The sequence below is a fragment of the Crocuta crocuta genome, unplaced genomic scaffold (assembly GCF_008692635.1).
Source record: "Crocuta crocuta isolate KB4526 unplaced genomic scaffold, BGI_CrCroc_1.0 scaffold248, whole genome shotgun sequence".
Lineage (NCBI taxonomy): Eukaryota > Metazoa > Chordata > Mammalia > Carnivora > Hyaenidae > Crocuta > Crocuta crocuta.
This window is the reverse complement of record NW_027532409.1, coordinates 4,756,743-4,780,071: the sequence shown is the minus strand read 5'-3', so window position 1 is coordinate 4,780,071 and position 23,329 is coordinate 4,756,743. Positions and strand designations below refer to the sequence as shown.

The following is a 23,329-nucleotide window of genomic DNA, read 5'->3' as shown; positions in this document are numbered from 1 at the left end:
CTAGGAACCACCCTGGACTGAGATTTTGTCTTGGCCCTGCCACTGACCCCTCCAGAGGCTGGGATATGTCCCTTGGCCCTTTTAGAACTTGGCTTCATTAAATATTGATGTGGTTTTGAAACATACTTTTGATGTTTGTCAGTTTGTAGTCGACAGTTGATTTTGGTCTCGTGAACGCAGGACACCCTCCAGAAGCATGTACACATAAGTGTGTGAACCTCACCAAGTCCCCTGAAGAGTTTACGTTAAAGAGGAGTAAGATCAAACATTGTTTGGTTCTTGGGTTTGTGGTAGTTGTGGTTTAATTCGAATTGGCATGACGTATTTCTGGGCTACAGATCTGAGCTGACTGTCCACGATCTCATCACCTGGAGGAACAAGTCTGAGTGCTAACATGGTACTCGGGACCTTTCATAATCTGCAACTAGCTTACTTTTCCAGATTCTTCTGCCGTTTCCTCATACACACCATAGTCCTTGGCCATACCCGTCCCCCTTCTGGATGTTCTCTCTGTACCTCTTCCTTTGCATCTGGTGTTTCCTCTGCCACTTGCACTGTGTGGTGAACTCATTCTTCAAGAATGCTATTCGCATACTGACCTCTTCCCTATCTTGGCTGGCCACATGTAGCCATTCCCTCCATATTCCTCTGGTGCTTTGTACGTGCCTCTGCTGTGGCCTTTACCCATGGTTAGTTTACATGACAGTATCATTCATTCAGTATCATTCAATGGTATCAATATCATTCATTCACCTTTATGGTGTACCTTTTATGATCTCTTCCAGGTCTGGGTTTATATGCATTTTAAGGTGGGGCAATCTTCCTGGGAAACTACCAAGTTAGAGGCTTTGTGAGAATGACATGAGTGCTTTCAGACTGCAGGTCATTGTTGTTTTACTTAATTAAAGGTGATGGAAAATAGTTTTGAGGCCACTCTGGTGGTAGCTTCTGAAAAGTAGGGTGTTTCCTACTTTGGACCCTGGTAGTGTTTGTATTGTGTCTCGTGGAGGTGTTCTGCACTGTGGTGGAGAATTACTTGGCATTCGTTACCCTTAGACTTCATTGGTAAGCAGTGCCACCTTTGGCGAGGAGGATAGCTCTGAAAGATGACGTTGGAAAGTAAGAGTTGAGTTTCACTTCAACAAACATTTGCCAGACCTGTGCTTTGAGTAAATGTCTATGTTGGATGCTACAGGGCTGAGCAGAGGAGTGAGGTACAGCTCTGTACTCAGGGAGCAGCCCGGCACATTGTGGAGTTTGTGGCAGTGTTACATTCGAAAACAGCTCTTTGGGTTTCTGATTTTTGTCGAGCATCTAGACATAAACAGCAATCCAAGCAGTACTCCGTGTGGAGGACGGCACTGGTCTGAAGGTGATTTCTCTTTCTCTAAAGATGGAAGCACACAGCAGAAGGTTCCAACATATGTACTAGTCTCCTCACCATCTTCTTTGTACCTGGGTTATCAAAATATTTTACCTCAATCCTTTCAAAATACTGGTGAGTTCTCCAGAAGTTTATTTCAGAATTTTAGTAGTCCTTTTATATTTTCAGCTTTGATTCATAGATATTTCTTTGTCTTGAGACAATTTTAGAGTTTATCCTTGAAATAAAAATTTTCCTGTGGAACTTCAACAGTGGAGATAAATGAGCTTAGGAATCTTGTTTTAGAACTGGAAGTTTCCTGGGTTTATATACCATCTCCCCAGGTGTTCTAAAGTTGTCTCTCAGTTCGTGGGAATACTCAAGCTGTCACTCCACTAAGTCACATATGAATCACACAGTATTCTACAGTTATAGAAGGATTTAGAAAAGAACTTGATAAGTGGAAAATTTATGTTTAAGTCTGTATGACTTTAAAGTCTGTTTTCTGGGGCACCTGGGTGGCTCAATTGGTTACGCGTCCGACTTTGGCTCAGGTCATGATCTCATGGTTCGTGGGTTCGAGCCCTGCGTCGGGTTCTGTGCTGACAGCTCAGAGCCTGGAGCCTGTTTCAGATTCTGTGTCTCCCTCTCTCTCTGTCTCAAAAATAATTTTTTAAAACATAAAGTCTGTTTCCTTAAAACACATGGATTCAGTAGACTTGAATTAGGATGTGAATTTATCAGTACATCACCCAACTTTCCTGGACCTTAGTATAGTTAATTTAGCTACTGAGAGCAAGAAGTTGAAACCAGACTTCCGGAGTATGAATCCCAGCTCTGTCACTTTGACCTGTATGACCTTGTGCATAGCATTTGACCTCCTGAGCTTTGGGTTCTTCTCTGTACCATATGTCTATTAGTAGTAATACCCCATAGTGTTGCTGTGGGGATAATGTAGGTAGGATGTTATTAGCAAAGTGATGATAATGACTTTTATTTGAGCCCCACCCCCTGGTTCTAATATATAATATTCTAAATTTCTCAGTATGAACCAGTGGCAAACACAGGAATAAACTTAGTATTTTCCGTCCCCCAGATTTTGTGCATGACTAGAAGGCATAGTGGTTAAGAGCATGAGCTCTAGGCCCAGAGTCCCAGGTGTTCAGGTCTGGACCTGGCCACTTAGTTCAATGAGATGGTACTGGTGAGTGCTTTCAGGACGGTACCACGAGTGGCAGACCTTTGCTTCAGATCTTTCTGTGAGTAAAGATTAATATGCTTCCTTTAAAAGTTGCCTTTATTTTGCAGGGAGAGAACAAAGAATGAGGGAGCTGTTGTAAATAATATTTCCTGATTCTTTCTCATTATGAAAGTAATATGAAATCTGTGGGTTTGGGGTTTTTTTCTGATTGGTTTTTAATTCCAGAAAATTTCCAGTGGATTCTTGGGAATACCTAGCTTTACAGGTATATGACTGCATTTTGTAAAATGATTTGGGAGCTTTCAGGCTAACTTTTTGCCTTAAAATTAATTTCATAGTCTGTTCTAGTGGCTGAAATTTTATCACAACCAGGTCTCCAAGAGACATAAATGCTTAGGTAGCCAGAATTACTTGAATGTTAGCTAAGTATAAGGCCCCAGAGACACAGGGACAGGTTGGAAAATAGAATAGAGGGTGCACTGTATGAGGACAGGCAGATTGGAGCCATCGGTACCGCGTGCCCTGCCTGTAATAGGGTTGAGTGAGTGCAAACACTGTGGTCAGAAGCTGAATTGATAGTGGGACAGTGTGTCATTGACTGACACATTTCCTAGGCTATGTTTAATAGCTGCCTGGCTAGATTGAGAATCCTGGGCATCATAACTGCTGACTTGGTACAGATGAATGAGGGCAGAGTTAACAGGGCGGGCTGTCCTGTTAGTGTAAATGGAAGCAATATAGTCATTTTTGGCACAGCACCAGCATCTTCCAAGCCCCATGCCGCCTCTGCTTTCAAGAGGTTTCCAGCTCAGGTCTGTTGACACTTTCCTAGGTATTATAGGGATGTAAAGGAAAGAAACACGATACTTAATGTTTCTATCAGAGAGGTAAGGCCCGTGCCTGCCAGTGGCCATTCAAAGTAGCAAGGGCCAAGTGCTGTGGAAGCAGAGGGAGATGGTGACTCGTACTCTTACCACTAGTAGGCTTTGAGCTTAGGTGGACACTGTCAATCATTAGAGGCCCTTCCAGGTTTTTGAGTAGAGAGAGGCACAGTGGGCGATTTCATTTCATCAGAGTGTAGTCTGGGTTGGAAAGGAGTGACTGGAGGCAAGGACACCAGTTGGGACAGTGGTCTGGACAAGGCATGGAGAAGGGCACATTACTCATGAGAGGCAATGGGAACGAACAGAAAGGAGAGATCTGTAAGATACATCTCAGAAGTGTAGACTCTGCTGGAAGTTAGAACTTGGGGAGAGATTCTGGTGGTCTCCACGGTGATGCACTTGGAAGATGGGCCAGTGAAAGTGTTCCTAGTGTATGTAGGTAGCTCAGGAAGGGAGGAGGCTTATGGGGTAAGTGATGAATATGCATTTCCAATAGGTCCTCCAAATGGAAAGAGGAGAGAACTGACGTAGGATGACTGTGGTTATCTCTTATTACACCCTCTTCCACCGGCAGGACAAAGGACAGAAAAGGGCCTGTGATTATTTTCTTTGATTTCGGTCTTGGAATGCCATGAGTGAATGGCAGCATGAAGTGGTAGAAAATACTCCAGTTTAGGGGCAGGTGACTTTGGCTTTAGGGACCAAACGAGGTGGGTTTAACCAAAGACATGGATCTATCTAAGGCCTTCCAGTGCCCAAATTCAGTGATTCTGAGCATCCTGAGGTGTATGTGTGTATGTATATGTAGTATGTGTATGTATGCATATGTATTAATAACCTCTGTATGAAATTTTGAAAACTGAAGGGTTCAAATTTTATAATTTTTCTATCTTCCTTAGTGTATTTAATAGTTATTTTATCAAGCACTGTCCTAGGTGCTTGGAAGTGAATCAAAAAATATTTTAAGAATCTTTTTGCTCATGTGTTTATACTTTACTGGTGACTCCTGACCCATGGCTGCTTTGGTGCTGTGGTGGCCAAGTGTCCTCATGGGTCATTCTCTGCGCCCTCTATGCTGCACAGTAATCGGGCTGTGTGTGCTCAGTACTGTTAGATACTTCATATGCAAATTACATACCACTAGTTGTTTACAAATATAGCTGTCCTTATTTTGCATCGTGCAGGACAGTAAAAATGACCATGTGAGCTGAAACCGTGCAAAATTATCTTAATCAATGGGAAAAATTATGATTGTTCTATGACTTTTAAAAAATTCTTTGTCAGAGGATTAAAAACTCACTATTGATTACAGATCTATTGGGAGACAGAAAACATAGTAATACTCACGGTTACCTAGCACGCTCTCACATAAAATATTGGAAACATTGAGAATTAAAGTGTTTTATTTCTTTGTAATGAACTTAACGAGAGGGGTTTGAGCAGAGCTTGCCTTCTTGTGTCATCTGTGGTACAGAGCAAGCACCCTAGCAGTTTGGGTCGGCTTCTGCTTAGCCTTCGTGCCCACTGTGTCGTGAGATGTGCTGGAGAGTTCCCAAAGTGTCAAGGCTTGTCAGCACTGCTTCCTCCGCGACACAGTCGTCCTTTTCCTCACAAACCACTTTCTTCATTTCTGTTGACAAGCTGGCTTTCACCAGGTGGTTCTGGCCGCAGACCTAGAGTTTCTGGAAGGGTGTGGCAGCACCTTGTCCCCACGGCCAGCTGCGTCTTCTCCAGCTCCCGCTACGTTCCACTTGCTTCCAGCGTGAGCTTCAGTTTTAGTTTCTCGGCTCCTTTCATCTTCATCATTTTCAGTTAGTTCCCTGTTTTGATTACTCATTTTTATAAAATGTCATGTGAATTTGATCACTGGGAGCCAACACAGCTAAACACTTTGCTGGTTGTGTGTGAACTGAAAGAACAGGTGTACAGTGACCAGCCACTGACCTTGAAAGATGTGATGTGGTCACTGATCGTGATGCATTTATTTGTGTTATTCATGCAGTGATTTGTGGACTGAAGTTAGTGAAGTTCTTTATGTGATTACTCTGAGTTAATGTGCGGCAGGAACTGAAATTCGGACTGTGTTATTGGGGGACTGGTGTGGTAGCAGATCCATGCATAATAGAATCGTGTGAAGTGAGGCCTGCCTGTGTTGCAGATATTGAGTAGAACAGAGGAGCAAAGCATTAAGAAAAAATAAAGCCCACGATACTGACTTGGTTTTCACAGGCAGCATAGTTTGGTGAGTTAACGTGTAAGGTAGAAACAGAAACTACATCCTTCCTTTCAGAAAAACGTGTTTAATTAAGCAAGAAGTATACGTTATTCTGTTTATAACTCACAGAGTTCTGAAGCGGGTGCGTGGTGACCTCTCATTTGACAGATGAGAGAGTGTGTGCTGCTAAGGAATTTGACTGCAGTGGAAAGAGCAGAGAGTTTTGAAAGTCATGCATACCTTTAGATGAGTTATGTAACCTCTCTGGGCCTCCATTTTCTCCCTGCGAGGTGGGAACACTACATCTTAGAGCTGCTGGAAGGACTAAATGTATAGAAGCTGTTGCAGTGCCTGGCACACGTTAGGTGGACCGTCGCTTCTTTACCTTCCAAGCCTGAATGTATCACTTAGACTTCTGTCCCACAGATGTTTGCCATTTTATTCATTTTATTTTGTATTGTCCAATTAGATGCAAAAGGAATGATTTTAGAATGGATACGCTTATCACAGCCATTTAAAAGCCTAGAATACAGATAATGAGAAACATAACCGGTTAGCCTCAAAAGTGGTTAGTTTTCTTTTCTTTTTTTAAAAAAAATTTTAAATGTTTTTATTTAGTTTTGAGAGAGAGGGAGACACAGAATCCAAAGCAAACTCTATGCTCTGAGCTGTCAGCACAGCTGACATGGGGCTTGAACCCACAGATTACAAGATCATGACCTGAGCTTAAGTCGTATGCTTAACCAACTGAGCCACCCCAGTGCCCCTATTTTCTTTTTATTTCTAATGTTTATTTATTTTGAGAGAGAGAGTGGGCTCATGAGTGGGGGAGGATCAGAGAGAGAGAGAAAAGAGAAAATCCCAAGTAGGCTCCACACTATTAGTGCGGAACCTGACACGGGGCTCGATCTCATGGACTGTGAGATCATGACCTGAGCCAAAATCAAGAGTCAGACACTTACCCAACTGAGCCACCCAACTGCCCCAAAAAGTGGTTAAATTTATTGATTTAATTAATTAATTAATTAATTTTGAGAAAGAGAATACATGCACGCGTGCAGGCAGGGGAGGGGTAGCGAGAGAGGGAGAGAATCCAAAGTAGGCTCTGCACTGCCAGCACAGAGTCCGACACAGGGCTCAAAGTCACAAACCGTGAGATCATGACCTGAACCAAAACCGAGTTGGACGCATAACCAGTTGAGCCACCCAGGTGAAAAGTGGTTAATTTAAAAATAGTAACTTAAGTAATTTCTCTCAGTTGTATCAGTCAGATTTCTCAGCAGTGGTTATTCTTAATTTTAAGATAAAATAAGATTTGTTGTTTTTGAAGGGAGAGTTTAAAAGATACTCATGTTTAGAGTTTCTGACACAATTTTATTGATTGGTTTCTCTCTCCTACAGGTTTCCCCTGCTATCTGAAAGTAGACCATATCTATAAAACCTTTCCTAAGCCAAAATGGAATAAAGTGAAGAAGTAGTTACTGTTAATTTATGTGGAAAAAGTCTTGAGCATCCCCAGACTCCAAAAATAACCTCTCTTAGGCTTTTCTGATACCTTAGGCCACGTCTTGCTAACAGATGCACAAAATAAATCGAGATAAAGCACAGATGCTCACAGATACAGCTCAAAGCTCTGGTGGCTTTATGTTGAGATGCCGAGTGTACTTCCTGAGAGTGAACTTGACGGGGCCCCTCTGGCTGCTTGCGGTGCACATCGCTTCTGTGAGCGCTCCCTGCAAGCAAATGCTTCTTGCCTTTCTTTGTAAAAGCGAAAATCCTCTCTGAATTTGTTCTGGGTAGAGAAAACAAGTGCTGTTACTGTAGGTCTTTCGTAAAAGCAGGCTTTAGAAAAGTGGGGAATATCCGTTTTTATTTTCTGAAGTCGTCCTGGGAAGTATATAGGGTTCCATTTAACATGCAGTATATGCTCTCCACCACCCCCACCCCCCCACATTGTCTTGCTTCGTTATAGTGTCTCCTGGGTTTCTTACCACTTTACTTCTCTTGTTAACTTTTATTTTTAAGAAATAAACTTTTTAATGAAATGTGTTAGTTTGGGAAGTCTCATTTTTGGTGCACGTTTTCGGTAGTATTTTCCCAGTGAGTCAGTCTGAGATGACAGACCTAAGAACGTTTTTGACTCTTCAATAGTGTAGGGAACTACCACCAATTTAAAATAACTAGGATATAGGTTAATGTTAAGCTATCTTTGGAATTGTACACTCCCTTTTGCCCTTTTTTTGCATGTGGCCCATTGTGCATAGCATTTGACTCCTACGTACACAGGCTGTCGTGACCCGAGTTTGTGCCCTTTTTCTTTCGTCTGGCAGCAGAGGAAAAGAAATCCCTGAAGCGAACTTTTCAGCAGATACAAGAGGAGGAGGATGACGACTATCCTGGAAGCTACTCTCCCCAAGATCCTTCTGCAGGACCCCTCTTGGTAGGTCTGGACTCCCAGAGAGTAGGGCAGTGCAGTCTTGTGGCATGACCTCTTGTTGAAGATTATGGCCACAAGGTGGCGCTAGGGACCATTGGTACAAAATCACCAGAGGGCAGATCTCAGGGCACTGGGTGCAAGATGCCCCCGGGGAAACTTGCTGGATAGCAGGCTTGCCTTTGTCCTTGCCTGCGGTGAGCCTGGACGGAGTCATGTCTTATGGAGTCTTTGGCCTTGGCTTTTTTCTTTACTCCTAGGAATTGAAAATATTCTTAAAAAGTAGATTTTTGTGAAAGGGTAGATAATGCTACAGAGACATTTGAATGTCCTCTGCCGTGGCTTTTCTCCAACAGCATCATTATTTTTTATATAAGTAAACAGCTCATTCGTTTCTAGGACAGTCTGTACAAGAATAGCAAATTTGCTATTATATTTGCAGTATAACTGATTTAAATATTAAAACAGGGAATTGACTTTTTAATTATATATCTGCTGTTTAGCCCTTTGTATAAATTAGTTCATGAACTCTGTGTGGTTGGTTAATTTTTGCTGTTTATTTATTTACTTATTTCACTTACTGTCAAAGAAAGTGAGGCTCAAAGAGACAGATTAAATAACTTGCCCAGTGTCTTACTTTGAATCTGGGTCTGACTGACCTCAGAGACCATGCTCTTTACTGAGTTCCGTGGCCTCTCATTTTGCCTAAAACAGATTTACTTTATTACATATGTGTGTGCCTAAGACCCACATAAGTAGGAAGCATGTCTGATTTGTATTCTGTTAAAATGTTGAATTAGATGGTGGGTTAAGTGAAAACAGTGTTATATATCTTTCCATTTAAAAACTTCCAGGGGGACAGCCTGAATTCTCAAGTTGTAGGATAACTTGACTACCATCTGCATTATCAGTTTCTCCTGGGTCATTGTGGGCTGGCTAACCTGTTGGCATTATTGTTGTCTGATTATTTAAAAACCTCTTTTTTGTATACACAAAATATGCATTCCCCGTTTACTCTTTTTTTAGTCTTTTTCTCCCTTGTTTGTAATTAGTGAGTTTGACACATTTAATTTTGGGAGTGGCTGCCAAAATCCAAACTGTCATCTTTGTGACATTTATTTTGTAAAGCAAACCCAAGAAAGAATTGAAGTAGACGGTGTCCTTTCATTTAATCAGTCAGCACACAGTTCAACATCTGGTGTATATACCTTTATTCTGTACTGAAGACCAGACCGTTCTGTATTAGAAATTGTGAATTACTGGAAAGTAGGCAGTAATGGGACACCTGGGTTGGCTCGGTTAAGCATCTGACTCTTGGTTTTGGCTCAGGTCACAATCTCACAACTCTTTGTGGGTTTGAACCGTGAGCGCAGAGTCTGCTTCGGATTCTCTGTCTCCTTCTCTCTCTGCCCCTCCCCCCTCACGTTCTCTCTCTGTCTCAAAAATAAGCAAACATTGAAACTAAGCAGTATGAACCAGACTCCCATCTTTTTAAGTTGCCAAAACCATGCTCTTTTAAAAAGTTGTGGGGAGTTTTTTTGTTTTTGTTTTTTGATTTTTCAGAGTTACATAGAATTTCGTCATGTTCTACCATTGACTTAGAAAAATTAACTTTGTACACTCTCTTAGAATCCATATCATTGACCTCAGTATAGGCTCTGGTACTTAGAACAATGTTTTTGTAAATGTCAGGAATGATTATTTTTAGAATCGGCCTCCACCTCATTGAATCCTAGCTAATTTTCTTTAAGTCTCATACATCTTAATGGACAGCGTTGTTTGTGTTTTCGTTGTACAGACTGAGGAGCTAATCAAAGCTTTGCAGGACCTGGAGAATGCTGCATCAGGGGATGCTACTGTCCGGCAGAAAATTGCTTCTTTGCCCCAAGAAGTGCAAGATGTTTCTCTGTTGGAAAAAATAACGGGTGAGAAGGTGGAATTTGGGTGAAAGGTGAGGGAAGGGGGATATATCTCTAAGGCATCAAACCCTAGGACATGCTTATGTTTGTAGATAGAGACTTCTAGGTGGTATTGAGTTTTGCAAAGAGCAAAGCTGTTGAAATAGTCCAAGCTTTAATAGTGAGGCTGGGAATGCTGCAGAAATGCAGGCGTGCCGTTACCTGTGACACTCCTAAGTTAGGTCTGTTGAAAACACAGGGCAGATTGTGTGTGTGTGTGTGTGTGTGTGTGTGATGTGGGGGCCAGGAGAGTGGTTTTAAACTCGTGATCCTCTTACTAAAAAAAGTTATGATTGAGTGCTGTGTGATTTGTACACTGCACACTGACACACCCCAAAGATGACAGTGCCTTTAATGCCAGAACACCAGGTATGTATTGTTAGTCATGTCATCTTGCCCTCCTGATGATCACCCCCCATTTAATACAGGAAGGGGCAAGTAACATTCCCTCTTCATACATGGAGAATGGAAAGGAAGGAGTGAAGCATGAACTAATATTTATAGAGCATACTCCGTGCCAGTCATTTTTGTTACTCTTCATGATAACCTTCCAAGGTCCATCCTCATATTGCATAGGAGGAAATTGAGGCTTTGAGGGGTTAGGTGTCTTCAAGGATGTCTATTGGTGCCATTGTCCCCATGACATTTGCTTACTTCATGTCTCTGTGTCCCATTTTGGTAATTCTTGCAATATGCCAAGGTTTTTCATTATATTTGTTATGATCTGTGATCAGTGATTAGGATTCATTGAAAGTTCAGGTGATAGCATTTTTTAGCAATAAAGTGTTTTTTGATTACGATGTATACTTTTTTAGATATATATAATGGAGTTGCACACTTCGGAGAACAGTGTAGTGTAAATGTAACTTTTGCATGCATTGGGAAGCCAAAAAATTCATTTGACTCACTTTATTGTGATATTTGCTTTATTGCAGCAGTCTGGAACTAAACCTGCAGTATCACCGAGGCACACCTGTATTTTAAAGGTGGTCAGGGAAAGCCTTTCTGATGAGATGACCTTTGATCAGAGGCCCCCCCAAGATTAGGAAGCAAGCCATGAGGCTGTCTGAGGGAGGGACATGCCCTCAGGCAGAGAGTACAGTCCAAATAGAGGCCTTGAGGCTAGGGGCGTGCTCAGTTGGAGGACACAGCATGGAGGCTGTAGAAACCCTACAAGCAGCATTTCAGCTCTTCCTACTTCCCCTTCTCCAGCAGCGGGACCCTACTGGATTTAACGCTCTATCAATCCTTCTGCCTTTTTTCAGCCTCCACTCCTCTATGCCCTCATTTTCTTTACTCAGCATGGGGTCTTTATAATCACTCCCTTACGTGCATCCTCAATCCCTGTTTTTCTCTCCATCTTTTTCCCTGTAATCTTCTGGCAAAACCCCAGCTTTCTCCTGGTTAAATTCAACTTTTATTGCTATTATAACGATCAACTCATTTATTCTTACTATCAGAATCAAAGTCTGTAAAGATTGGGAGCAACTTAACATAAAGCTAGCAATGTATGTGATTTTATTTGTCTGTTTTCACTGACCTGAAGGTCTCATGTCTCATAGCTTTTTAAAATTAATAAAAAGTTTATTTTGATTTTGTTAAATGTTCATTTATTTTGAGAGAGAGAAAGAGAGCAGGGGAGAATCCCAAGCAGGCTCCACGCTGTCAGCGCAGAGCTAGATGCAGGGCTCAGTCCCGCAAAACGTGAGATCATGACCTGAACCGAAATCAAGAGTCGGATGCTTAACGGACTGAGCCACCCCGGCCCGCCATTTTGATTTTTAATTGCAGTAAAATACACCTAACAGAATTTACCATCTTAACCATTCTTTAAGTGTGCCCTTCAGAAGTGTTGATAAGAACATTCACATTGTTGCAAAGCGAATTTCCAGAACTCTTCATTTTGCAAACCTGAAACTTTATAACTATTTAATAACAGCTCATTTCCCCCTCCCCTCAGCGCCTGATAACCACCATTCTTAAATCCAGCATTTCCTTTGTTCCTTTCCTGGGCCTGAGCAGCTGGATGTGGCTGGGAAGAACAAGTGCACACATAGGCTGACTTGTCTTTCTGCTTCAGTGGGCGATGGTGCTGTTTTCTAAACCAGCCCCCTGCCTGTTTGTTAGCCCCGTTCCTTCTCACTGCTCAAGGTTGTAGCTCCGACACTTCTCCAGTTTCTCCCTCTACCGGATCATTCTTCACAGCATAAAACATGTATTTCTTTTCCCACATGGGAAAAACTTTTTTTCTTGACCTACATGTTACCTCTAGTTACTCCTTCATTTATCTGTTCTTTATGATAAAACGTCCTAAACAGATTGCCTGTACTCCTCTGTCCCCTCCTCCCATCCTCTGTGGAATACACTTCACTGAAATTGCTTTTGTCAGTGTTGATGACTTCCCTGTTGCTAAATTCAGTGGCGAATTTTTACCCAATCTTTATTTGTGGTCATCGTCACTTGATCTCCGTAACCTTTGGCCCAGTTGGTCATTTCTTCTATTTGGTTCAGTAGACAGAATAATGATACCTCTGACCCCACCCAGATGCCCATGTCCTAACCCCTAGAACCTGTGAGTGTGTTCCTAAATGGCAGAAGGGACCTTATGGATGTGATGAGGTTAAGGATCTTGAAGTGGGGAGATAACCTGGGTTATTCAAGTAGGCCCCGTGTAATCACTGGCTCCTTCTAAGTAAGAGAGAGGCAGGAGGGCAAGAGTCAGAGAAGGAAATAGGAGCCTGAACAGTCTTTGTAGAGATGCATTTTGAAGATGGAAGAAGAGGTCCAAGATAATAAACATTAAGATAACCCATTGGTGTTATTTTAAGCCAGCGGATCTGTGGTAAATCTGTCCCAGTAGGAGCAGGAAAGTGGGGCTCCGTACCTTGGCTTTCCTCGCCTCTCCTAGCAGTGGCTGGTCAGTATCCTTTGAGAGTTTCTTCGCCCATCTTTTACCTCTTAATGTTGAGTACTTAGCTCTCTTCTTTAGTTAGTTTTACTGTCTCTTCCTCTTAATCCAGTTTGATGACCTTTAGTAACCATTTTTAGGCTAATAATTCCCTAATTTACATGGCTACTGTTGATCTGTCACTTGAACTTGAGACCTGTACATCCTGGTGTCTCCAAAGGCATTTCAGATTCTACATGTGTCAAACCAAACTTTTCGTCCTCTCTCCAAAATTCATTCATGGTCTTGCGCATATCAGTAAGTGACCCCCTCATAATTCCTGTTGATCAGGACCCCAACCAGTGTCTGACATTGTCACCACTTCCACTGCTACCACCTGTGCGAGTCACCACCATCTTCACTGGGGTTATTGCAATAGTCTCCTGTTTGGTCTCTGTGCTTTCTCCTTGTTTCTCATGCAGCCATCACTCCGTGCTCAGCGTAACCAGGGTAACCAGAGCGATGATTTGAGTGGAAGTTGTATCACGTCTCTCTCTGCTCAGAGCAAAAACTCCTTGCTAGGCACTTTCCAGTTCTAGGGCCTTGTACTTGCTGTTTTCTGTGCTTGGAATGAGCTTTCCCACACAGTCCCGTGGCTGGTTCTCTCCCTTTTTCCAGGCCTTGGTTTACATACCACTGCAGTGAAGCCTACCCTGACCAGTACATTTACAATTACATTCCTCCCTCTGAATGCTCCGTGCTTTCTCCTCTGCCTTTCCTTCTCTCAAATTCTTACCCTCAGTTGATAAGCATGTAAAGTGCAGCATATTTCTCTTCTTACCTGAGAATGTAAATTCTTTGGGGCAGAGAGATTTTGTCCTTTGTGTTCCCTGTTGCTCTGAGGGCCTAGAATGGTGTTGGGCACATTAAGAGGAGCCCACTTTGCCACAATTATTTGTTAAGCTAATTGGAAGGTTTGGGGCACAGCAGTCTGATCACAGTGGGTTTCGTGACACTCGTAGGAGAAAGGGTCACTGAAGGGTCCTGGTGGGTACCAGGAATATATGGTCAGCTGTCCTGAGGAGTTCTCTAAGGCAAGCAGGGAAGTGGGACAGGATAGCTAGAGAGCGACATGTGGCCAGAAGGGAGAGCAGCGTGTCTGTCTGCTCGCGGGAAAGAACCTGAGAGGTCGGGGGAGGCACGAGCGACAGTCAGAAACAGAATCCTGGCGCAAGCGAGGGAGTAGAGTGGAGGCCTGCCAAGCGAGGCACACGCCGCCGGCCTGCGGAGCCGGGAGGGTGGGGCGTGGGAGGGCGGCCGCTCGGTTCTCTGGAGTGAGCCCTGATCTGCTCTGCCGGGACTACGTTTTTGCTGTAGCCCCTAAAATGATTACAGTTATTTTTCTGGATTGTAATTATCTATGTGAAGGAATTATCTCCCTTGGTACAACTTGGAGGGTGAGAATTGATTTTTTTTAATCTTTTTTTTTTAATGTGTATTTATTTTTGAGAGAGAGACAGAGCACGAGCGGGGGAGGGTCAGAGAGAGAGGGAGAGAGACACACCATCCAAAGACAGGCTCCAGCTTCTGAGCTGTCAGCACAGAGGCCGACGCAGAGCTTGAACTTAGAAGGTGCGAGATCATGACTTGAGCTGAAGTCAGAGGCTTAACTGGCTGAGCCACCCAGGCATCCCCCCCTTTTTTAATCTTAAAATTTCTGTTTTCCTTGCATTTTTGCCATGGGCACTCAAAACATTTTAAAGAATTAACCATTCAGGGTCAAAGGAGATGCAGCCAGGCAGAGACAAAGGTAAAATCAACCTCACCACTCTGGCAGCTTGTTCTCAGACCTTACCACCCATCTTGAAGAATAAGTTTTACCATCTTCTTTAATTCTCTGTGACTGAGATTGTCCCTCTCCTTTGCGTTCTCTTTGGCTCATTCTTTCTTCTTCACTAAGAACATCCTTCTGTTTCCCTGCTCCTGAGGAGTGTAGAAGTACCTCATCTTTGGAAGCAGACCTAATGTGCGGTCTCTCAACAGTTCACCTCCTGACATTCATATTAAGAAGGCATCCAAAAGTCAGTCAGACTGTGTGCCAAACAGAAACTCTGTTGGGGACCCTTGAGTCCCTGTTGCCTCCAAGAATGCTGAGGTCTCTCACTTCTGACTACCTGTGTTCACAAGGAGCAGCACCAGTGTCACTGTGACCCCTTCCAGTTTGTCCCACTGAGCCGCTGGCCTCCCTGGTGCTCGTGCTTCAAAGCACTGATCCACTCTTTTGACCCCTAAGGGCTTTTTTTAAATGATATGTACATACTAAAGTTGTAATTTCACCATACGCAGGAGAAATTAGTTATACCTGTTGTTTTCTAATATAGATCACCTTTTGTTTCTCCCTTTCATTTCCTAATGTTGAGCCTTGTTCACCTGGTCTTTCTCAAGAATACCCTTTCTTTGGCACTTCACAGTTTTTTCCCAAATGCTGAGTTGCAACCCATTAATTGGATGTGAAATCAGTCTGGTAAGCAATAAACAAAATTTAAAAAAAAAAAAAAAAAAAAAAAAAAATAGAAGATGGAACACTTTGCACATAGTAAGGATAAGTATTGTTTCATGAAACTTTTCTTTTTTATGTGTTTGCATAAAGTGTGTTTCTTAGCGTGGGTTGTGTTTAAAGATTTTGAAAGAATGTCTGTTCTTATCAGACCCTATGTTTTGCTGAATGGAAGAGAAGAACTCCTACCCAGGTTTAAGGCTTATGTGGTATAAGGGGTAGAGACCTGTAGGTCTGTTTTAGAGATGTGGTTTTAAGTCCCAGCACCTCTGCCAAGCACATGAAAGCACTGTAACTTTCATTTGGTCTTAGGTTCCACACTCAAGAAATGAGTGCTTGCTTTTGTATTTCAAAAGGAATATGCAAAGAATACTTAACAAAATAATATGAATGAAAGCACTTGTGAAATTCTCAGAGGCAAGCAAAAGTTATTTCACGTGTGACCTTAAATAGGATACCTTTCTGTTTGCTTTATTTGTAGAGCTTTGGCAGGAATAGGTATTTAGAAATCCTTTGCAAGAGTACCCTCACTTCAGGACATTCAGAAATGTCCTATCGTGTTAATAGGAGTGTGTGCCTTTGGATTTCTCTGTCAGCCAGTCCACTGTTTGTCTGTCTGCAGGTTCTGGCTTATTTTGGGACCCTGTACGTTGAGAGAGAGAAAATGTTAACCTCCCCTAGAAATGTTTGCAATCATGCCTGTGTGATTTCTATATTGTTTCTATTTTTTGGTCTCATTTGTACATAGACAAAGAGGCAGCTGAACGTCTCTCAAAAACAGTAGATGAAGCATGTCTGTTACTAGCAGAATATAATGGGCGTCTGGCGGCAGAACTGGAAGACCGGCGCCAGCTGGCTCGGATGTTGGTGGAGTACACCCAGAACCAGAAAGACGTTTTGTCAGAAAAGGAGAAAAAACTAGAAGTGAGTACGCTATAAGGGAGACCCAGATTTTCCAAGTTTCCCTTCGTATAGTCCACATTAGGAGATTTTTATTATGCTTTAATTAACACTTTTTTTTTTGTCTTTTAAAAATTTATGAGAAGATAATATCCATCAGATAATTGTAATTATTTGAACTGAGTTGAAATTGAAGTCACATTTTATGTGTCCAAGAAAGAATGAACCGGAGTGCAGGAAACGAACAATAAAGTCTTAAAGCATTTAGGAACTTCACATTGCTTTAGTTGGAATTCACATAAAAAAAATTATAGATTGAGGTGCAATAAGAATGGGTGGTTAATAAAACCCAAGCATGTTTATTTGGTAGTGTTTGGAATATGCTTTAAGTTTTCTTTCTTTTAGATTATATTGAGATTTATTTCTGACTTGTATCCACTGGTAAGGCCAGTAAGTAGTCTGCCTCTAAGCTCTGCCTGCAGTCAGTTCTACAGTTTCACAGGGATGTGTATGGAGTCCAGTTCTCAAACTATGGAGAAAGAACCCACTCCTACCCTGAGTTCACAGTAGCCTAAATGCCCTTGGGGAGCGGCTTTAGAACCGGTTCCTCGCCATGCGTTTGTTTGGCTTCTCAATCCAGTGCATGGTGGTTTCACACAAGCGCTTGTGTAACACAGCCAGCAGTATGGACACTTGGGAACCTTTGCCTGCCCCAAGCTGCTAGTGGTCTCAGGGGTGAGGACAATTTTGAGTTGGAGAAGCAGTCACATATTACAAGAAAAATACCGGAGTAGATAAGGGAGGGAGCCGGGAGTTGCCCTCCCTACCCCAGCACTCAAGAAACATGTTCTCTGGCACAGAGGGAGGGGAAATGGAGCTAGTGCTGGGGCTGGGATTGTTACTATGTTTGCCTTTCCACACAGTTGCTGACTTGAGGCGGGTGATGAGTGATGGGCACTTTTGACCGTACCCTTACTTGCAGGGATGGATAGTTGGCGGGGGTGGGGGAAGGAGTGACTTCATGAGCCAGTCTAGAAGCGGAAGATGGGAAACGGCTGTGAAAATAGTATGGCTTAGGTTTAGAAATCGACACTGACCAGAAATCCTAAAGGGAGTTTCACAGGCAGTACCAGACGGTCATTTATCTGAAATGCTCATCTTTCACTGAGGAAGCATTTTCAGCACTGTGCCCCGGGACTAATAAGAGAGTGTAATTAATGATTCTGGTTGTAAGTCACCATGCCATCTGTTGAACTGCCCCTTGGCGACACATTAAGGGCTTTCTCTGATCTGTCAGACATTGATTATCATGAGCAGCTGTTGTTGGGTGGAACGTGGCAAGCTACCACAGAGGACAGAGTCTTTGAGAAGGAGATTGGGTTGGTAGAGTGGATTAACTCTTTGTTTCCCTTCCTCACAGTTGCACTTTCTTCCCTATGTTTCTCAGGAGAATCATTCAGGTTTCTGTAGAGCCAGTGTTTCGTAAGGTGCATGAAGGGTCATTAAGCAGAGAGATGAATCAGAGATTTGGGTCCGTTCCGTAGCTTTCCGGCCCAAAGTCTCTGCTCATCTGGGCATTAGGATTCCAGTGCTAAGAATCAGAACAGGATGGTCCACTGGAAAGTACAGATTTGGAACTAAAGGTTCTTTCTGTTCTCAAACCATGTCTCTTAGCCACTTGAGCAAAACCATTCACTGTAAAAATGAAGCTAAATTTGCTTATTTAAAAAGTCAGATGACTACCTGCAATGTAAGATGTTGAGAGATGGCTATAGTTCTTTTCTTTATTCATGTTTATTAAAAATGCAAATAGTCTCTTCTCTGGAAACTGATTTTTCTGTCACATTCCATAATAGACCGGTCTTACTCTACCATATCCTTGTAAAGTACATGCCGCTTGAAAGATCCATGACTAGCGTGGATTATTCCAAATCCTCAGTCTCCTGTTGCTGAGGACAGTGCCTCAAGTATCCTTAGCTTTTTAACATTCCCTTTTTTAACACTGCCAGTTCTTGTTTTAAAATTGCCATATCAGAATATAAATGAAATCTGCTTTTATTTTTTTTTTTTTAATCCTTTCATTGCCTTTAAAGTATAAACATGGAATTCTTAGAACTCTGGAAATGTGACGTTTTGCTTGAGAATCTGTTTTCTTCCCAAAGTTCTGATTTGTTAACACGTGAGTTTTCCTTTTTCCTTTTTTTTTTTTATTTTTTAAGTTCGTATCTTCCCTCACGTAACAAGCATACCTTTTCGTCATTCACTTAAGAATCTTACGTTAGATTTCTGGGTGACTCCTAAACTTTGGAATAGGGAGTATGAGGACTCAGAGCCAAGGATGATTCACACCCTGGGATGTAGGAGGGAACAGTCACAGCTCACGGAAAGAGATGGTGTGTCTGCCCTCAAGGAAGCCATTCTGGCATAAACAGTATAGGTGAACATAAAACCAAACCAGGGGATAATACATAATGTAGATTAAGGAGACAGTTGGCAACTCTGATTGTGGTTTAAGGTCAAATCCAAACTTCCTGGAAGGCAACAAGACCTCTTTGTAAAAGGAAGTAGCCCTTGAAGAAGAGAAATATGTTTATAAATCGGAAACAGCTAGACTGGAGCAGACACATGGGTGAAGAAAAGAGCCACGTGGGAAGGAGGTGTCAGAGTCCTCCAATGGGAACGCGGCTCTGTACTCTGTAAGGAGTTGCTTGCTTATTCGTGAGCATAGTCAGCAAAGCCCCGTGCCAGACAGATGTGCACACATGAGCAAGACATGCCCTCTTCCCTCAAGGAGCTGACACTCTTGTTGGGGGAGAAGCAACAGCAGACAGGGAGCTAGAGTGTGAGACATAAGTAAGGGGGACATTCCAGTTCACTGTGTCTGACTTGAAATAGACCAGGAAAGAACCAACATGTTAGTAATAACATTAAGTTGGTCAGAAGCTTATTTAAAATGAATTCTTAAACACATGGGCAGTTTCTGAAAATGGTAGTGCCTTCGGCACATCTTCCGAAGTCTGTTAGACTGCACGCCCTCACTGCTCTCTCTGTGATGGCGACGTGATTGTTCCTCGGTAAATATTTGTTCTGTGCATGGAATCTCATCAGTCAATGTAATCTTTTTCTAGAAGTAAGAGGGTTTTTTAAAAGTTGTGTGAAAAGTGGTTTGACAAATATGATTTAATTTGGTGGGGGAGAAAAGTGACTTTTTAATAGAAACTCCTATGGGTTTTCTCATTTGTTGTGCTTTTTTTTTTTCCCCGTTAAGTAGAATTGTGATCCATTTTGAGATGATGTCTCTCTTTTTTTTTTATCTATATGTTTTTTGTTGTGTTTTTTGCTTCTGTTTCTGGGGTGTCAGTGTTGGCACTGGCCTACCACCTTTCCCTTCAACTAACAGGCAGGGTTAGAAGGGGCTGCCCCAGATACATTTGCAATGCTTTTGTCACAAACATGAGAAAACCTAGAAACGGGGGAGGGCATGTGGAAGGGAGCACCAATGGCAGCCTGGAGGTAAAGCTCAGAAATACGGAGGGCACAGAGGAAGGTTAATTCAAAGGTAAAGGCCGAAGGTCCCAGAAGAACCTCCAACCTTCCATTCTTAGAGCGAAGGGAAGGTGTATGTCTGGTGCATGGAGGTGACCGTAGTCTCGGCTGGCTGTCAGCAGCTCAGGAGCTGCAGTCTGAATGGGTCGGATGGAGTTCCAGTCTCGTCAGTAGAGATCAAGCACGGCGTGGCTGTGCTCCATCTGAGCGACCGGGGCACATGGGCACAGCGGTGGAGGGAGGGGGTGCAGACCTACATGTACAAGCATTGGGGAAAAAAATTTAAAAAGGTGCACACGTGTGCAGTTTTACTGCCTTGATATATCAGTTATCTTCATTCACATCATGGTGTTTGCTGTCATTTCTGCAAAAAAAGGTCATTGGAATTTTCATAGGAATTGTACTGAATCTCTAGATTGCTTTGGGAACTATTGCCATTTAACAATTGCAAGTCTTCCAGTCAGTGAACACAAGATTTCTTTCTATTTTCCTAGATCTTCTTTAATCTGCTGTGGAATTTTAAAAAGCATGCTAGCTAGAGTCCCACCTACTGATGAATTTGACATTACAAAGGCCCCGTTTAGGTGCCATAAATATCAGGGGTCACAGGAGGGGGCAGTGGTGTGCTGCCTTTCGTAGGCATGTGTTCCCCCACCTTTACATTGCGTGCGTGCAGACATGTGTGTGCTCAGCAGCACCGTTGAGGCCTGGATGTCTGGGTAAAGTCGTTAACAGTATTCTTGAGCTGGATGGAACCTTAGACATTGTGGAATCTGACTTCCAAATTGGTGAAGAAACTCAGGCCCAGAAAAGGGAGTTTGCCACAAACCAGGAATACAGTCGGAGGCAGACATCTGGCAACTTTCCATCAGGTTTGCATTTACCTTTCTTTGTTGTTTTGTTTATTTTAAATTTGATTCCATCAGGTGGGCAGCCAGAAGACATCCTACACAGAAGAATAGCCAAGGTTGAATCATTTCAACAATCCCCAAGAACCTTATTTTAGAAAAAGGCCATCTTACCTAGGGGGATTAAAATAGTTGCATGAAGTATTTTCAGAGTGGCCTCTGAGAAGACCTTTCTAAGGTTTGAGAGAGCAGACTCTGCCACTGAGGTTCTAAGTACCCTCCTGGCTCTGACAGTACATGCTTGATGTGGAGGAGGGCGATTGGCTCATTGAAGTTGGGGGTGCTGCTGTGTCTCCCCAACTGGGCATCTCCCCCTTTGCTGTAATGAAGACTCAGGAGTAGAGCCTTCTACTTCAGATGGCACAGCTGGGAAGGGAAATGGCCCAGGATCTAACATTGCCTTGTGACTCTTCATATTTCTGTTTGCAGTTTGGTTATAACAACTTGAGAAATTCTTTGGCTGTAGCTGAGGAGGTACTAAACCAAACTGATGGCCGTCTGTTGTTTTTGGCAGCATTGTTCCCCTCCCTGCAGGGTGCAGATGGTTAGAAGCATTTATTTCAATGATGGAATAGGCAATAGGTGGAGATAGCTCCATTTTTGTCAACTTTGGAGTAAATTCTTCTTTTTCCCATGATGTTTAAATCCAATATCTCATTGTCCGTTTCAGTAAGGGCAGATGGGAACAGGCGATCTAATCCTCATTTTAGATGAGAAAACAAAGCTGAGAGTCTATGAATAGTTCAGGGTCACAGAGGAGGTCAGTGAGGACCAGAACCCTAATCTGACACCTGACTTGAGTGATCATGTACTCTTCCTTTGGGAACTTAGAGACCCTGCCTAGCCTGGCCCTGCCTGCCCACAGTCCTCTGCACTCACTGCCCTTCTTTAGCATAGAGTTCTTTCCTCCCTAGTCTAGCAGTGCTGTCAGCACCACAGGCTGGTCCAGCTGTTGTCGAAAGGTCCGTCTGCATACACAGCTCAGGTGACCCCACGGAGAGTTTGCACTCCCATCCCTCCCCGGGCAGCAGCGCATGGCTTACCCACTGGCTTTTCACCCCTGCTTTGAAATGGGAGCCTCCCCCTACGGAGTTTCCCTCTGTAGATGGGGACTTTTCTTGAATTCTGTGCTTTGGTGAGTAATTTGCAGTTTACAGGCTGTATCCTTGAGGTCCTTCCCTTCTTGAGAGTTGCTGCTGACCCTTATGCTCCAGTTAGATGTACAGCTCGAGCTTTGATCCGTAAGGGCACGTGTGTGCGCGCGCACGCAAGCGTGCTTTCCATGTCACGATGTGGAAACTTTGGTATCCGTTCATCTCTTTTCTTCCCGGTGGGGAAATGCAACGTTATAATCATCATAATGTACTTCACATACTTGGTGACCTAAGGGTATGCATGGTTCCCCAGCATTTGAGACTTCATATTAAAGAAGTGACATGATTTCAGGTTTTTGTTTTGGTTTTTTTTTTAATGTTTTTATTTTTGAGAGAGAGAGCATGAGCAGGGTAGGGTCAGAGAGAGGGAGTCACAGAATCCAAAGAGAGGCTCCAGGCTCTGAGCTAGCTGTCAGCACAGAGCCCGATGCGGGGCTCGAACCCACGAACTGTGAGATCATGACCTGAGCCAAAGTCAGACGCTTAACCGACTGAGCCACCCACGTGCCTCATAAGTGACATGATTTCAAAGCTCTCCTAGCTAGAGTTCTTTTAGCCATAGCATTGTTTCTATATTTATAACACAACTTCTGGTGATTCCTCCTGTTTTCCAAACCCGCCCCACTGAGCATTAGTTGGTGTATGTATCACTAATTTCTCAGACTTACAAAGTATATATGCATGTTAAGCCAAAACAGCATCTGGGCCCCTTGTCACTTCTTCCCTGCCAGAACGTTCATTCTTATTCAAGGAATACTCAGTTCTTTCTTTACTTCTGTTTCTGATTAAATAAAAGAATGTATCGTAGGAAACTTTGAGAATAAGTATTTTAAAAGTATTATAATCTCACTGCCCAGAGGTAGCTTTTATGTTTATGTATTTATTTTGAGAGAGAGGGAATAGGAGCCGGGGTGGGGCAGAGTGAGAGAGGGAGAGAGAATATCCCAAGCACGCTCCCTGCTGTCAGGAAGGAGCCTGATATGGGGCTCGATCCCATGAACTGTGAGATCATGTCCTGAGCCAAAACCACAAGTTGGACATTTAACCAATTGAGCCACCCAGGAGCCTGTGAAATAACTTGGTTTCATTTTGGTATGTTTCTTTTTTTTTTTCCTCCAATTTTAAAATTAAAATGATCATAATATGTAGACAGTTTTCTGTCATGCTTTTTTTTTTTAACTATATGTGGTAATCTTTCCTTATTAACACAAACCTTATACAAACATCTTAAATGGCTGCTTGAATACCTGTGGCTGGATAATCAATGATTATTTTTATTGAGCATTTATGGTTTTTTGTGGGGTTTTTTTTTGTTTGTTTGT

General features: G+C 42.8%; 1 protein-coding gene across 2 annotated transcripts in view; it reads left to right on the top strand.

The window, feature by feature from the left end:
• The window catches only part of RPRD1B (regulation of nuclear pre-mRNA domain containing 1B), a 51,585-nt gene that overhangs the window by 13,671 nt on the left and 14,585 nt on the right, over positions 1-23,329 (top strand). The window contains exons 4-6 of one of the 2 annotated variants that reach the window (XM_077778846.1): positions 7,994-8,103; positions 9,896-10,022; positions 16,248-16,423. In XM_077778846.1, the coding sequence (XP_077634972.1) occupies positions 7,994-8,103; positions 9,896-10,022; positions 16,248-16,423 (413 nt within the window). The remainder of the gene's footprint in view (positions 1-7,993; positions 8,104-9,895; positions 10,023-16,247; positions 16,424-23,329) is intronic. The other variant, XM_077778847.1, reaches the window with a different exon arrangement.